At 45.0% G+C, this 16,656-nt stretch overlaps 1 protein-coding gene across 1 annotated transcript; it reads left to right on the top strand.

Annotated features, from left to right (window-relative positions):
* Nucleotides 1–2,364: 2,364 nt before the first annotated feature.
* On the top strand, nucleotides 2,365–15,448 carry LOC123996769 (epoxide hydrolase 4-like). The gene is made up of 7 exons (XM_046300454.1): nucleotides 2,365–2,783; nucleotides 3,904–3,989; nucleotides 7,525–7,682; nucleotides 10,136–10,264; nucleotides 12,520–12,623; nucleotides 12,943–13,091; nucleotides 14,214–15,448. Exons 1-7 carry the CDS (start codon nucleotides 2,541–2,543, stop codon nucleotides 14,452–14,454), a joined length of 1,110 nt encoding a protein of 369 aa, XP_046156410.1. The 5' UTR covers nucleotides 2,365–2,540; the 3' UTR covers nucleotides 14,455–15,448.
* The last annotated feature ends 1,208 nt before the right edge of the window (nucleotides 15,449–16,656 follow it).

Genomic DNA, 16,656 nt, shown 5'->3' with positions numbered 1-16,656 from the left:
GTGAGCTAAATGCCTTTTATGCTAGCTTCGAGACAGGCAACACTGAAGCATGCATGGGAGAACCAGCTGTTCTGGACAACTGTGTGCTTACGATTTCGGTAGCCGATGTGAGCAAGACCTTTTAAACAGGTCAACATTCATAAAGCTGCGGTGCCAGACGAATTGCCAGGATGTGTACTCAAACCATGCGCAGACCAACTGGCAAGTGTCTTCACTGACATTTTCAACCTCTCTCTGATGGGAGTCTGTAATACCTACATGTTTCAAACAGACCACCATAGTTCCTGTGCCCAAGGAAACTAAGGTAACCTTCCTAAATGATTACTACCCGTGGTACTCTCATCAGTAGCCAAGAAGTGCTGGTCATGGCTCACATCAACAGCATCCTCCCGGACACCCTAGACCCGCCCCAATAGATCCACATATGATTGAATCGCATTCCACACTGCTCTTTCCCACCTGGAGAAAAGGAACACCTATGTGTGAAAGCTCAGCGTTCAACATCATAGTGCACACAAAGCTCATCAATAAGCTAAGGAACCTTGGACTAAACACCTCCCTCTGCAACTGGACTTCCTGCCTGGCTGCCTCCAGGTGGTAAGGGTAGGCATCAACATGTCTGCTACGCTGATCCTCAACACTGGGTGCGCCTCAGGGGCGTGTGCTTAGTCCCCTCCTGTACACCCTGTTCACCCATGACTGTGTGGCCAAACACGACTCCAACAGCATTAAGTTTGCTCACAACAGGGCTGTAGTGGAGCAGGTCGAGAGTTAAGTTCATTGATGTCCACATCACCAACGAACTGTCATGGTCCAAACACACCAAGACAGTCATGAGGGCATGACAACACCTTTACCCCCTCAGGAGACTGAAAATATTTGTCATGGGTCCCCAGATCCTCAAAGTTCTACAGCTGCACCGCCACCTGGTATAGTAGCTGCTCTGCATCTGACCGTAAGGCCCTACAGAGGGAAGTGCGTAGGGCCCAGTACATCACTGGGGCCAAGCTTCCTGCTGTCCAGGACCTATATACTAGGTGGTGTCAGGAAAGCCCAAAACATTGTCAAAGACTTCAGTCAAGCAAAGTCATTGACTTTTCTCTGCTACCGCACAGTAAGTGGCACAGGAGTGCCAAGTCTAGGTCCAAAAGGCTCCTTAACAGCTTCTACCCCCAAGCCATAAAACTGCTGAACTATTAATCAAATGGCCACCGGATTATTTACATTGACACACCCCACCCCCGCATTTTTTTTTACTCTGCTGCTACTTGCTGTTTATGCATATTCACTTCACCCCTACCTACATGTACAAATTACCTCGACTGACCAGTACCCCCTGTATATACCCTAATTATTATATTGTTACTTTTTAATTAGTTTTAGTTTATTTGGTAAATATTTTCCTAACTCTTTCTTGAACCTTACTGTTGGTTAAGGGCTTGTAAGTAAGCATTTGACTGTAAGGTCAGCACATGTGACAGTTTGATTTGATTAATGGATGATGACGATGATTTATAGAAGTGCTTGACTTGGACTGAAATTAGGTTCCGGTATTAATTTTGGGTGTCTGTACTGTTTATATTTAAGTGCAGGAACTTCACAATACTTTTCAGATAATATTTTATAAGATGTGTAGGAACTCAAGCAATATAACATTTTAGATGCCGGTACTTGTATTTGTATATATTGGAGATCCCCATTAGCTGCTGTTCCGGTGAGCTCCTGCCCAAGTCCAGCCAGTCCAAGGAGGATATCCAGAAAGTCTCATTACAACAAAAAGATGACACAATTCTTGAAAACAGATTGCGCATTCAGATCTACACACTTGCATTTGTTCAGTGACTGAGATTTGACAAGACAAGCTGGACTCAATGCCTCAATTTAGTGTTAATCTTAGCAATTTTCCAATTGCATGCCAGTATACTGCAATAATAGCTATACACTCACTGGGAGTCAGTCCTGTACATTAACTTTTTACATTCATACTTCCCATATCAGCATCCATCACCCTTGGATTGAGCAGTGGATTACAGCCCTAGGAGTCAGATCACCATTTTCTTCCCTTGAGGCATTAACTGTCAATCACCATTAATCCCAGAGAGCCCTAGGTCTCTCAATCATGTCCCTAGGTCAGTCTGAGTCACGCACTTGCTCATTCACCTCTCTTATTTTGCAGTCTAAACACGTGGAAAAGGTTTCAGAAACGAATCTGTTTTGGAGGTGACGTGGCGTCTCATATTTTTCTCAGATTAATTTCTAGGCTTTTAGATTAAAAGAATAGAAGCGTTAAACACCCATCTCAAATTTAACATTCTATCTGCTGTCATCACACGCACGCGTGAGTTCTGACGTACTGCTCCCCCCCCCGAACATTTCATTCAGGGATCCTCCCTAGTACAGCCGCAGATCGACAGGACAAGCAGATGCGCTGTTAGCGGAGCTACCGGATAACGATGAGTGATATTTCAAGTTAATTAACACATTAATATATCAATAGGTAGGTGACGTGTTCTGCGTTGTTTTACCTGAGTAATGTAAAGATGGCGAGAGTGCTCAACAACTTGCTCCTGTTTACAATCAGACTCACGTTGAAGATCCGAGTTTTAGGGTATTGGTCGTTGATATACGGTTATTGTGCCCTCTGCACTGCCGTAGCGCTGCTGAAACTTTGGTGGAGCATCATTTTAAGGCCGTCAGCCACCTTTCAGTGGGGAATTCGCGAAACTCCCCCTGCTTGCTTGAATGACACGTCCTTGGGAACCCACTGTTACGTTAGAATAAAGGTATGGCACACTTTACATTGCACGTGAGAGGGAGCCCATTTGAGATTGGGAAATAGCCTTTTGTGTGCGTGAGAGGTCTGTTTAGGTAATTCCGTATGTATCTAGTGTGCTTGTAGAATTTAAATCAATTTGAATAGTCCTGCAGAGTACGTGCAAATCGTGGGGCATCTGTTTTATTTGGGGGGAATTTCAGCGAAACGCCATATGCATATATATTTGCGGTGTAGGCTTCTGTTATTATTCCAATCTACTGTCTCTGAATATGCGCTCAAACCTCAGAGGTAGGTAGTGCTGAACGGACAGTCCCCTATAGCAACAGCAATAGTAATTCGTGACAAATGTCACGATTTCATACGAATACCAAGATTAAAGGTGCTATAAACTGTAGATTCACATTTAATTTGTATTTTTCGTTTAAATGTTTATTTAACAACACATTATCCCTTATAGGATTCACATAGCATGAACGCATGCTCACAATAACAATGTGGCAGTTCAGTTGTAAGAATAATCCCCTATATTATTAAGTAACCTGTGCGATTTAACTTTGTGCCAGTAAGTAGCTACATTTGGCCAGAAAACGCTTGATCTAGACAATGTTATTAAATCAGAAATTAGATAAAGTAGGTAGTCCATGCATATTATCCACACTTTACTCAACTGGTAGACCTATTCTACATACTATTGCAACATGAATTCACAATCACTTGAATAGAATTGGCTATAAATGTTAGTGACAGATTGATTTCATAATATAAAGAATACATCATACTGGAATGACCAGACAAAGGCAGGCCAGGGCTGAGTTTATGGGATGGCCCTGCTCTCTCCCTGTTCTATCCCTGCTTTACAGCGCCATAAAGCACACAGCATTGTTGGAGGATGAGAGTTTTATGTCACAGAGAGCACTACGTCCCAAATGGCATCATATTCCCTATGTAGTGCACTACTTTCGACCAGAGCCCATAGTAGTGCAATATATAGGGAATAGGGTGTCATTTGGGACACAACCAGAGACCAGCAGACAGTAAGAGCCCACGTGATAGTGATCAGGGAAGTGTTGACATATAACAGTGTGTCCCTGGTGACTGACTGATCTGTCTTCCGTCTTTATTCTCAGGAGTCTGGTCTGAGGTTTCACTATGTCGCTGCTGGAGAGAGAGGGAAACCGCTCATGCTGTTTTTGCATGGCTTCCCGGAGTTCTGGTAAGACATCTAGACCACAAAGTGCGTCTGCATATTATACACACATAAAGGACTGGTGTTTCAACCCGGACACAGATTAAGCCTAGTTCTGGACTGAAAGGCACTTTCAATTGAAATTCTCAATTTATCTTGCTTTTTAGTCGAGGACTAGGCTTAATCTGTGTCCAGGAAACAGGCCCATAGAGACTCAACTAATGTATTGGTATTGCCTGGCAAGTTCATTTTTTTTGTGTGTGTTTTTATGCTGAGAAAGCATTTTGGAAAGGAGCTCCTTTGCAAACTAACTAACCAGGACCCCCATGAAACACTGAGCCCGGGGTCTCCCGAGTGGCGCAGCAGTTTAAGGCACTGCATTGATCCCGGGCTGTGTCGCAGATGACTGCGACTGGGAGACCCATGTCCCAGCGGGTGCACAATTGGCCCAGCGTCTTCCAGGTTAGGGGAGGGTTTGGCCGGCTGGGATGTTCTTGTCCCATTGGGCTCCTGCAAATCCTTGTGGCGGCTAGGCGCATGCATGCTGACTTCGGTCGCCAGCTGTACTGTGTTTCTTCCAACACATTGGTGCAGCTAGCCAGCTTAAGCGAACACTGTGTCAAGAATCAGTGCGACTTGGCGGGTTCGTGTTTCGGAGGACGCACGGCTCTCGACCTTCGCCTCTCCTGAGTCCTTACTGGAGTTGCAGTGATGGGACAAGACTGTAACTACCAATTGGATATCACAAAAAAGTGGTAATAATAATACCAACAACAAGAAAAACCACCAATCCCATAACTACTGTATCGATCCCACACAACAGTACTGTATCACGTAACCAACGCTCTGCTGTACATTACTTCTGCATCAAAAGACCATATCTCAGTTGGGGTCTTCATACTATGTGATTCTTCAATTACAACATTCCTATTAGCTATCCTAATAAGCAATAAAGTCTAAGGCTCTAAAGTTCCTTCTTACTCTTTCCACCATGTTTCATAAAAAATGATATGGAGTGTAGTAGTGAGGTCGACCTCTGGAATGGGGCTAAATTAAGAGGTTGTCAAGTGCTGTAAGCTAGTCCATATCTCAGGGAACTCACGGAGCAGCAGAAAGGACCGGACCGAGCTTAATTAACGGTCTTCTTGGGTCTATTCCGCCTCACTGCCCATCTACTGCACAGGAATCCATGATGAACTCTGAATGTGTCCCACATGGCACCCTATTCCGTATATAGTGCACTACTTTTGACCAGAGCCATATGGGTCAAAAGTCAAAAGTAGTGCATTTATAGAATTAGTGTGCCATTTGGGACGTAGCGTATCTCTCTGCCGTGCTGGCTGGACAGACAGACTCTCTTCCACTTACGACTTTCTTCTCTCACTTAATTCAGTGTTTAAAAAGTGCTAAACTCAATTTTCCCTTATCACTCAGAATAGAGAGGGGCTTTTTGTGTGGGTGATTGGGGTGCAAGGTGGGGTGCAAGGCTGTGAAGGAACTGGAAGTGCCTGTGTTATTTTAAACCTCATCTATATTCTAAGATGTTGGGTTTCTCTGCTCCAGAACTATGTCCCAAATGGCACCGTATTCCCTGTAGTGCATTACTTTTGACCAGGGCCCAGCTCTTATCCTGACTCAACAGAACACCTTGTGCTCCTCCTCTGTGGGGATTTGAGCTCTGAGGAGCCTCAGCCTCCAGTCCACAGCAGATAGATCCACAGCAGACAAGATCTTCAATTAGAGAGCTTTTGCTCTCCACTATGATGATTGAGAGGATTAGAATTGGGGAAAAGAACATTCATATAAAAAATCTCAGCAAGAAAAGGACCTGGTCTTTCAAAGATAATTCGTAAAAATCCATATAACTTCACAGATCTTCATTATAAAGGGTTTAAACACTGTTCCCCATGCTTGTTCAATGACCTATAAACAATTAATCAACATGCACCTGTGGAACAGTAGTTCAGACACCAACAGCTTACAGACCATAGACAATTAAGGTCACAGTTCTGAAAACTTAGGACGCTAAAGAGGCCTATCTACTGACTCTGAATTACACCAAAAGAAATATGCCCAGTGTCCCTGCTCATCTGCGTGAACGTGCCTTAGGCATGCTGCAAGGATGCATGAGGACTGCAGATGTGGCCAGGGCAATAAATTGCAATGTCATTACTGTGAGATGCCTAAGACAGCGCCACAGGGAGACAGGATGGACAGTTGATTGTCCTCTCAGTGACAGACCACATGTAACAACACCTGCACAGGATCAGTACATCTGAACATCACACCTGCGGGACAGGTATAGGATGGCAACAACTGCCCGAGTTACACCAGGAACGAGCAATCCCTCCATCAGTGCTCAGACTGTCCGCAATAGGCTGAGAGAGGCTGGACTGAGGGCTTGTAGGCCTGTTGTAAGGCAGGCCCTCACCAGACATCACTGGCAACAACGTCACCTATGGACACAAACCCACCGTCACTGGACCAGACAGGATTGGCAAAAGTGCTCTTCACTGACAAGTAGCAGTTTTGTCTCACCAGGGGTGATAGTCAGATTCACGTTTATCGTCTAAGAAATGAGCTTTACATCGAGGCCTGTACTCTGGAGTGGGATCGAATAGGAGGTGGACGGTCTGTCTTGGTCTGCAGCTGTGTGTCACAGCATCATCAGACTTGAGCTTGTTGTCATTGCAGGCAATCTCAACGCTGTGCGTTACAGGGAAGACATCCTCCTCCCTCATGTGGTATCCTTCCTGCAGGCTCATCCTGACATGACCCTCCAGCATGACAATGACACCAGCCATACTACTCGTTCGGTGCGTGATTTCCTGCAAGACAGGAATGTCAATGTTCTGCCATGGCCATCGAAGAGCCCGGATCCCATTGAGTACGTCTGGGACCTGTTGGATCGGAGGGTGAGGGCTAGGGCCATTCCCCCCAGAAATATCCGGGAAGTTGCAGGTGCCTTGATGGAAGAGTGGGGTAACATCTCACAGCAAGAACCGGCAAATCTGGTGCAGTCCATGAGGAGGAGATGCACTGCAGTACTTAATACAGCTGGTGGCCACACCAGATACTGACTGTTACTTTTGATTTTGACCCCCCCTTTGTTCAGGGACCCGTTATTCCAGTTCTACCAGTCTCATGTCTGTGGAACTTGTTCAGTTTATGTCTCAGTTGCTTAATCTGTCATGTTCATACAAATATTTACGCAGTTGACAGTGAGAGGATGTTTCTTTTTTTGCTGAGTTTACAAAGGTGACCTTCACTCCGTTTGGAAGGGAAGAAGGGAAGCCGAGTGCCAGTATAAATAATACAGTTTTAAGATACAGCAACTTTGTAGGTATATTCAAGAGAGAAACACACAGCGTTTTTATAGAAGAATATATGCATAGGTAGAAGTTTGTGGTTATTTAGCAGTGTGCACTATGCTGAATGTCCTCTTCTGATTTCCGTAGTGGAGATGGGGTTTAACAATGAAGTACTGTCTTGTGTGTGACTTTCTCCTCTCACCAAGACTAAGATGGTTTTTGTGTCTCTCTCTCTGTCCACCTGCCCCCAGGTTTTCCTGGCGCCACCAGCTGCGTGAGTTTAAGAGTGAGTTCCGTGTGGTGGCCATTGACATGCGAGGTTATGGGGAGTCCGACTTGCCGTCATCCACAGAGAGCTACCGCTTTGATTACCTGGTCACAGACGTCAAGGACATTGTCGAATACCTAGGTAAGAGTGGACAACCACATATTTTTTCTGTGTTTTATATCCATGTTTATGTAGATTATGCAGAAATACACATGTAGACAGATTTACCAGGGGAAAAAAGTATTTAGTCAGCCACAAATTGTGCAAGTTCTCCCACTTAAAAATATGAGAGAGGCCTGTAAAATGAGAGAGGCCTGACAAAATGAGAAGAAAAAAATCCAGAAAATCACATTGTAGGATTTTTTTATGAATTTATTTGCAAATTATGGTAGAAAATAAGTATTTGGTCACCTACAAACAAGCAAGATTTCTGGCTCTCACAGACCTGTAACTTCTTCTTTAAGAGGCTCCTCTGTCCTCCACTCGTTACCTGTATTAATGGCACCTGTTTGAACTTATCAGTATAAAAGACACCTGTCGACAACCTCAAACAGTCACACTCCAAACTCCACTATGGCCAAGACCAAAGAAAGAGCTGTCAGAGGACACCAGAAACAAAATTGTAGACCTGCACCAGGCTGGGAAGACTGAATCTGCAATAGGTAAGCAGCTTGGTTTGAAGAAATCAACTGTGGGAGCAATTATTAGGAAATGGAAGACATACAAGACCACTGATAATCTCCCTCGATCTGGGGCTCCACGCAAGATCTCACCCCTTGGGGTCAAAATAATCACAAGAACGGTGAGCAAAAATCCCAGAACCACACGGGGGGACCTAGTGCATGACCTGCAGAGAGCTGGGACCAAAGTAACAAAGTCTACCATCACTACCATCAGTAACACACTAACACACTACGCCGCCAGGGACTCAAATCCTGCCAGACGTGTCCCCCTGCTTAAGCCAGTACATGTCCAGGCCCGTCTGAAGTTTGCTAGAGAGCATTTGGATGGTCCAGAAGAAGATTGGGAGAATGTCAGATGAAACAAAAATATAACTTTTTGGTAAAAACTGAACTCGTCGTGTATGGAGGACAAAGAATTCTGAGTTACATCCAAAGAACACCATACCTACTGTGAAGCATTGGGGTGGAAACGTCATGGTTTGGGGCTGTTTTTCTGCAAAGGGACCAGGACGACTGATCCGTGAAAAGGAAAGAATGAATGGGGCCATGTATTGTGAGATTTTGAGAGAAAACCTCCTTCCATCAGCAAGGGCATTGAAGATGTAACGTGGCTGGGTCTTTCAGCATGACAATGATCCCAAACACACTGCCAGGGCAATGAAGGAGTGGCTTCGTAAGAAGCATTTCAAGGTCCTGGAGTGGCCTAGCCAGTCTCCAGATCTCGACCCATAGAAAATCTTTGGAGGGAGTTGAAAGTCCGTGTTGCCCAGCAACAGCCCCAAAACATCACTGCTCTAGAGGAGATCTGCATGGAGGAATGCCAGCAACAGTGTGTGAAAACCTTGTGAAGACTTACAGAAAACGTTTGACCTCTGTCATTGCCAACAAAGGGTATATAACAAAGTATTGAGAAACTTTTGTTATTGACCAAATACTTATTTTCCACCATAATTTGCAAATAAATTCATTAAAAATCCTACAATGTGATTTTCTGGATTTTTTTCTTCTCTTTTTGTCTGTCATAGTTGAAGTGTACCTATGATGAATATTACAGGCCTCTCCATCTTTTTAAGTGGGAGAACTTGCACAATTGTTGGCTGACTAAATACTTTTTTGCCCCACTGTATATATGATGGAAGTTGAAACAAATCATTGCCACTCTGATTCAGGGATAGACACTTTAGGCACTGTGACTACCCATATTATGAAACATCTCTCCATGGGAACAAAGAGAAAGGGTGACACAGTCTGGTGTCCTGAGCTGAGTCAAAGTTAAACTTATTTCTCGTTGTAATACTGTGTGGACTGGACAGGTTGTGAACACCCTGTGGGCCTACAACACAGCAGGACATGACAGGCTTACTCTGACTCATGGTGACTGACCATGGGTCGTTGTGCTGATACACACTAACTACAGAGCCCCCAGCCTGGCAGCAGGCTGGCAGCAGGCAGCACGGAGCACGCTCCCTATCACTCAGTGAAACAGGAAGCATCCACTCAGACCTGGGGTCCTCTGTGTCTGTGTAACACCAGTATCCCTCACCTTGTCAGACTGATATTTCAAATAGCAGTACAACTGACAATTATTTTCTTTGCAGGCAAAATATTGACCTTTTTTAAACAAACAAGATGAGCTGTGGTTATATTATATTCATTATGCCAGACTTCTGCCCAAAACTTCATCTGTCACACTTGTACACCAGACTGGCTCAGTTGTTCCCTATAAGCTGACAGATGACTAATAAGCTGAATAATCAGGCATCACATTGTTCACATTGCACACTGTAAGAGGATTGTTCTACTTCAGGAGATACTGTATCTTGGCAAGGAGACTCAACTCCAGGAAGGTGAATGAATGGGGCTGGACAAATACACACACACACACACAGACTTTACTCCATCTCTCCTCAGGTTACAACAGATGTCACCTGGTCGGCCATGATTGGGGAGGAACTATCGCCTGGCTGTTCGCCATCCACTACCCCGAGATGGTCACCAAACTCATCGTCCTAAACTGCCCCCATCCATCTGTCTTCAGTGGTATGTCCTAAACTGCCCCCATCCATCTGTCTTCGGTGGTATGTCCTAAACTGCCCCCATCCATCTGTCTTCGGTGGTATGTCCTAAACTGCCCCCATCCATCTGTCTTCAGTGGTATGTCCTAAACTGCCCCCATCCATCTGTCTTCAGTGGTATGTCCTAAACTGCCCCCATCCATCTGTCTTCGGTGGTATGTCCTAAACTGCCCCCATCCATCTGTCTTCGGTGGTATGTCCTAAACTGCCCTCATACATCTGTCTTCGGTGGTATGTCCTAAACTGCCCTCATACATCTGTCTTCAGTGGTACGTCCTAAACTGCCCCCATCCATGTCCTAAACTGCCCCCATCCGTCTGTCTTCGGTGGTATGTCCTAAACTGCCCCCATCCGTCTGTCTTCGGTGGTATGTCCAAACTGCCCCCATCCGTCTGTCTTCGGTGGTATGTCCTAAACTGCCCCCATCCGTCTGTCTTCGGTGGTATGTCCTAAACTGCCCCCATCCGTCTGTCTTCGGTGGTATGTCCTAAACTGCCCCCATCCGTCTGTCTTCGGTGGTATGTCCTAAACTGCCCCCATCCGTCTGTCTTCGGTGGTATGTCTAAACTGCCCCCATCCGTCTGTCTTCGGTGGTATGTCCTAAACTGCCCCCATCCGTCTGTCTTCGGTGGTATGTCCTAAACTGCCCCCATCCGTCTGTCTTCGGTGGTATGTCCTAAACTGCCCCCATCCGTCTGTCTTCTGGTATGTCCTAAACTCCCCATCCGTCTGTCTTCGGTGGTATGTCCTAAACTGCCCCCATCCGTCTGTCTTCGGTGGTATGTCCTAAACTGCCCCCATCCATCTGTCTTCGGTGGTATGTCCTAAACTGCCCTCATACATCTGTCTTCGGTGGTATGTCCTAAACTGCCCTCATACATCTGTCTTCAGTGGTATGTCCTAAACTGCCCTCATACATCTGTCTTCGGTGGTATGTCCTAAACTGCCCCCATCCGTCTGTCTTCGGTGGTACGTCCTAAACTGCCCCCATCCGTCTGTCTTCGGTGGTATGTCCTAAACTGCCCCCATCCGTCTGTCTTCGGTGGTATGTCCTAAACTGCCCTCATACATCTGTCTTCAGTGGTACGTCCTAAACTGCCCCCATCCGTCTGTCTTCGGTGGTATGTCCTAAACTGCCCCCATCCGTCTGTCTTCGGTGGTATGTCCTAAACTGCCCCCATCCGTCTGTCTTCGGTGGTATGTCCTAAACTGCCCCCATCCGTCTGTCTTCGGTGGTACGTCCTAACTTCCCTCCGTTTTCAAGTTTCAGTTTTGCAAAGTAAATTAGTTTAGCATAAAATGACAGGGACTACATTGGTGAATACACTGTGGACTGAATACACCAATCGACTAGTCCCTGGAACGTCATTGTCCTGAACTGCCCCCATCCCTCTGTGTTAACTGGTACGTCATCACCATCACCAGCCTTAGATGAACAACAGATGAAACAGCCTACTGTACGTCACAAATATACAATTATTAAATCAATCGGATGTGAGAGAAACCTCCTCTTCCTCCTTGTGCTAATTAGAGATTACCATCTTTAATTGTGAGGTATTATTACCCCCATGCAGTGTTTGCTGCATCCATCTGGTAGTTCCTCAGTCTCCTTCATTGAGGGGAAGATGGAGGAGGTAATTATACAGTAGTGCTTTAATATGGAGCTGGAGCAGCTGGCTAGAAATGAGAGGAGAGGATAGAGGGGAGGTCACTGGCAGACATCCACAGCCTCTCTCTCCCTAGCAACTACGCTGGATTCGTCTCTTGCTTAACATCCATACTTGCATGCCACTTAGAATACATGCCCAAAACATTGCTTAATTTTAAGTGGTAAGCAAGTGCTTATTTTGGAACTTTTTCTCATCCTCTTATTTTCCTCTTTTCCCTCTCACCCGCTCCTCTTTTCTCTCATATCCTCTTCTCCCCTCCTGTCTCTCTCTCCCTCCCTCCTTTCTCCTCTTTTCTTTCCTCTGTTCTCTCCTCTCCTACCCTCCTCTCTCCTTTCCTCTCCCTCTCTCCCATCCTGCCCTCTTCTCCCTCTCCTCTTTTTTCTTCTGTTCTCTCCTCTCCTCTCCCTACCTCCCTCCCCTCTCTCCTCGCCTGCCCTTCTCTCCCTCTCCTCTTTTCTCTCCTGTTCTCCCCTGTCTTTTTCTTCCCTCCTCTCCTGCCCTCCACTCTCCCTCTGTCTTCTCTCCTCTCCTCTTTCCTCCATATTTCTAGATTATGCCCTGCGTCATCCCAGTCAGCTGCTCAAGTCCAGCTACTACTTCTTCTTCCAGCTGTCTCGCTTCCCAGAGCTCATGCTCTCCATCAATGATTTCAAGGTGAAGCATGTCGCATGTGTTTGAGTGACCTCAAGGTGAAAAATACAGAACTGCTCCAGGCAACAAGAAGTTGCCTTTGTGTATGTCGAAGGGGAGGGGATTCTTGTTGTGATGGTTGTGCCTCAAAGAGTCTGTGTATGGCGATAATTTATAGACACAACCGCCATGGCATTTATAGAGCCTCCTACATCCTGTATTACTGTGACAGTCACATAAGCGACCTTGTCTGTGTGTGCCAACCAGCTCAAATCACACCTTGAGCACATCCGGAAACACACACACACTCACCCAGTGTGTCCTTCTGTCCCCTCTACTGTAGGCACTGAAAGGTCTGTTCACCAGCCGTAGTACAGGGATTGGGAGGAAGGGTCGATGGCTCACTGCAGAGGACATGGAGGCCTATCTCTACGCCTTCTCCCAGCCAGGGGCCCTCACCGGGGCCCTCAACTACTACAGGAATGTCTTCAGGTTAAGATTATGAACCAATGAAATTCTTAATTAGTGAGCTGTGTATTTGGTCTCCTGTGGGCATCCCTACTTATGTATGACATGCCCATTGAACATATCGAAGCTGACCACCATTGTTGTGTACCCTCATTTGAGATACGGTATTACTTCAAGCGCCTTATGATAATGTGAATCATTAGCGCCCTCTTGTGTTGTAAATGCTGTTTTGATGAAAGTGTACTACTACAGTACATTCAAAAATAAGTTCCTCTTATGAAAACTCAGTGGTTGTGTAATACGTACAGAGGTCTTGGAATCAGACTACATGATGAGAAATAATTGGGCTTTAGAATAATGTATTCTGTTAGTGTTTTTTGTGTTGTTTGTCTTTGACAAGTTGACTCCTATAATGAATAAGAGAAAGCCTGGATGATTCCGTGTTGATACAATGTCATCTCTGGCACTCTGTCATTCTCGGTGTCTCTCTCTCGCTCTCTCTCTCTTGTTCTCTCTCTCTTGTTCTCTCTCTTGTTCTCTCTCTCTCCCTCTCACCCAGCATCAGAGAGTACATGTGTTTTTCACATGTGAACTGTACATGCATGACTGACTCCACCATCTGCTCTTCTTCCTTAAGCAGCCAGCCAGTGTCTATCAGAACAGAACTCATATTTTATTCTGCTCGAAATGATATAATATGTCACTGACACATTATCAATTAGCATGAGAAACATATTCTATAAATCTATTATTCAATTAGCCTCTCCATAAGTTTACAATACAGGTAACATACATGGATACCATGTGAATGCTGGACATCAAGTCTGCATTAAACCAGTTTTCTGGTTCTCAGATGCGTTGCTTTTTAATGTGGAAAATTCACATTTTCAATGTACTTCCATAATTGACTGAGTAGAAATGGAATTGACCCCAAACCATTTCAGATCTGATCATGCCTTCTTCACAGGTAACATGGATAGCACATGAAAATATTAAACTTGTCTACATCATGATGGAACGCGAATGTTTACTGTAACCAGTTTCATATAAGCAACCCATCTCAGATCTGTATAGCACATCATATGATTGAGTTTAACCAGTTTTAAGCAACTCCTCTCAGGTCTGTTATTAATATTCTCTCCACAGTTCCCTCCCACTCAGCCAGAATGATGTCAAGTCCCCGGTGTTGTTGTTGTGGGGTGAGAGAGATGCCTTCCTGGAGCAGGAAATGGCTGAGGCGTGCCGTGTCTACATCAGGAATCACTTCCGACTCAACATCATCTCCGGGGCCAGCCACTGGCTACAGCAGGACCAGCCTGACATCGTCAACACACTCATATGGACCTTCCTCAAAGAGGGAGAGGGCCGCAAAACCTACAGGAACTGAATCTAGCTAGGTCTATATCCCAAATGGCACAATTTCTTCCTATACAGTAACCTACTTCTGACCAGAGCCCTACGGGTCCTGGTCAAAAGCAGTGCACTATATAGAAAATAGGGTGCCATTTGGGACACACACTAAAACAGGGCCTCCTCCCTCCTTCACTCCCTCCCTCCCCACCAGCCACCCCTACCATAGAACGGGGCCTTTTCCCTCTTTCACTCCCTCCCTCCGTCCCCACCAGCCACCCCTACCACTAGAAGCCTGGAATATTCCTGTGAAAAACTAACCAATATAATGACAATGCAATCATTCTTTAAATCTTTGCACATTTCAGATATTTTTTTTAATGTCAAAAGAAAGTGAAAGAGAAAAAAAGCACACTTTATTGAGAGGACACTGAGTAGTACAGTAGTATGTTTGACACATTCAGTACTCTTTTGCACATGACATCCGCCTTAAAGTTTGTAGGTTACAACATTACAAATGTGTGGCAAAATCTCCTTGTGAGTTTGTATTGTGTGGTGCCTTTTAATGTAATGTTGTATAATGTTTTGCGGCGTTGTAAAGTTGTGCCATGTCTTCTGAGGTTGAGCTGTGGCGTTTGTCTGCTATATGTGTCACTGGATTGCTCCTCACTATTTTGGACACAATCCTTTGGGATCCCTCTTGCCCCACACCCTTGTCTTTGTCCCAAATGGCACACTGTTCCCTATTTAGTGCACTGCTTTTGAAAAGTAGTGCACTTTACAGGGAATAGGGTGTCATTTGGGACGTAACCACAGACCCTCTATCAGGTAGCGTTGTCTTATGGAAAATATTGTTATTTTTGTATTTTTTTGATTATTTACTCAGATATTTGAGAATTCCTGTATAGAACAACAGTGATGGTTCAATATTGTACACCTTTTTGAATCTCTTCCTACACACTGCATTTTGAAATCCACTGAGCCAGGTCTGCACCATTTTTATTTTTTAAGCAAATAAACTATAATGTGAAGCCTGGGGAGCCATTGTCAACCTTTTTAACTGACCTACTGAATAGACTATTCACTGTATGGATGACAGACACAACGTGACAATTTGCATGCCTGCTGTGTCACCAGCCCTGTCATTATATCAGAAGATGCCAATCCCTCTAGTTCAAAATAGTTTACTGTGTTTTATTTATTTGTTTGGAGAAATCAAATGCAATATGAGCATTTACTACACAAATCCAATTTATTTATATAGCCCTTCATACATCAGCTGACATCTCAAAGTGCTGTACAGAAACCCAGCCTAAAACCCCGCAATGCAAGTGTAGAAGCCCAGTGGCTAGGAAAAACTCCCTCGAAAGGCCAAAACCTAGGAAGAAACTTAGAGAGGAACCAGGCTATGTGGGGTGGCCAGTCCTCTTCTGGCTGTGCCGGGTGGAGATTATAACAGAACATGTCCAAATGTTCTACCATGGTCAAATAATACTAATCACAGGTAGACATATAAACTACTGCAGCATAAATACTGGAGGCTGAGACAGGAGGGGTCAGGAGACACTGTGGCCCCATCCGATGATACCCCCGGACAGGGCCAAACATGAAGGATATAACCCCACCCACTTTGCCAAAGCACATCCCCCACACCACTAGAGGGATATCTTCAACCACCAACTTACCATCCTGAGACAAGGCCGAGTATAGCCCACAAAGATCTCCGCCACGGCACAACCCAAGGGGGCGCGCCAACCATTTACACAGTACGACATTTATTTCCCATTTATATTCATGCATTAATGGTCAAAGTACATTTTCCCTATGTCACCTAGCTCAGCAATCATGTTACTTGCAAAGAAATTCAATTGAAATGGGATTAAAATATTGGTCTTGTTCAACATTGCAGCCGACAGTGTAGGCAACTGCTGACTGACTGATTGATCTATTTATCCATGATACATTACGGATTTAAATCTCTCGAAAACAGCCATTTGACACGTTAGAGCGGATAAATTTGTTCAAATTCCAAAGTGTGTTGCCTTATGGGGATAACAATTGTCAGACTTGCGACTGCATGAACTTTACAAATGTCATGAAGTTTTGACTGCAAGTTTATGCAGTTGCTCTTTGCCAATTTCATCCTGCAGCCATCGCCTGCATTGTGGGAGGCTCAATTGTCACCCAATCATAAGGGTGTTTTATTTGACCCACGTGACCAAAGACACGACTGAAACGA

Source organism: Oncorhynchus gorbuscha, linkage group LG15 (genome assembly GCF_021184085.1).
Source record: "Oncorhynchus gorbuscha isolate QuinsamMale2020 ecotype Even-year linkage group LG15, OgorEven_v1.0, whole genome shotgun sequence".
Lineage (NCBI taxonomy): Eukaryota > Metazoa > Chordata > Actinopteri > Salmoniformes > Salmonidae > Oncorhynchus > Oncorhynchus gorbuscha.
This window is presented reverse-complemented; position numbering and strand designations above follow the sequence as displayed.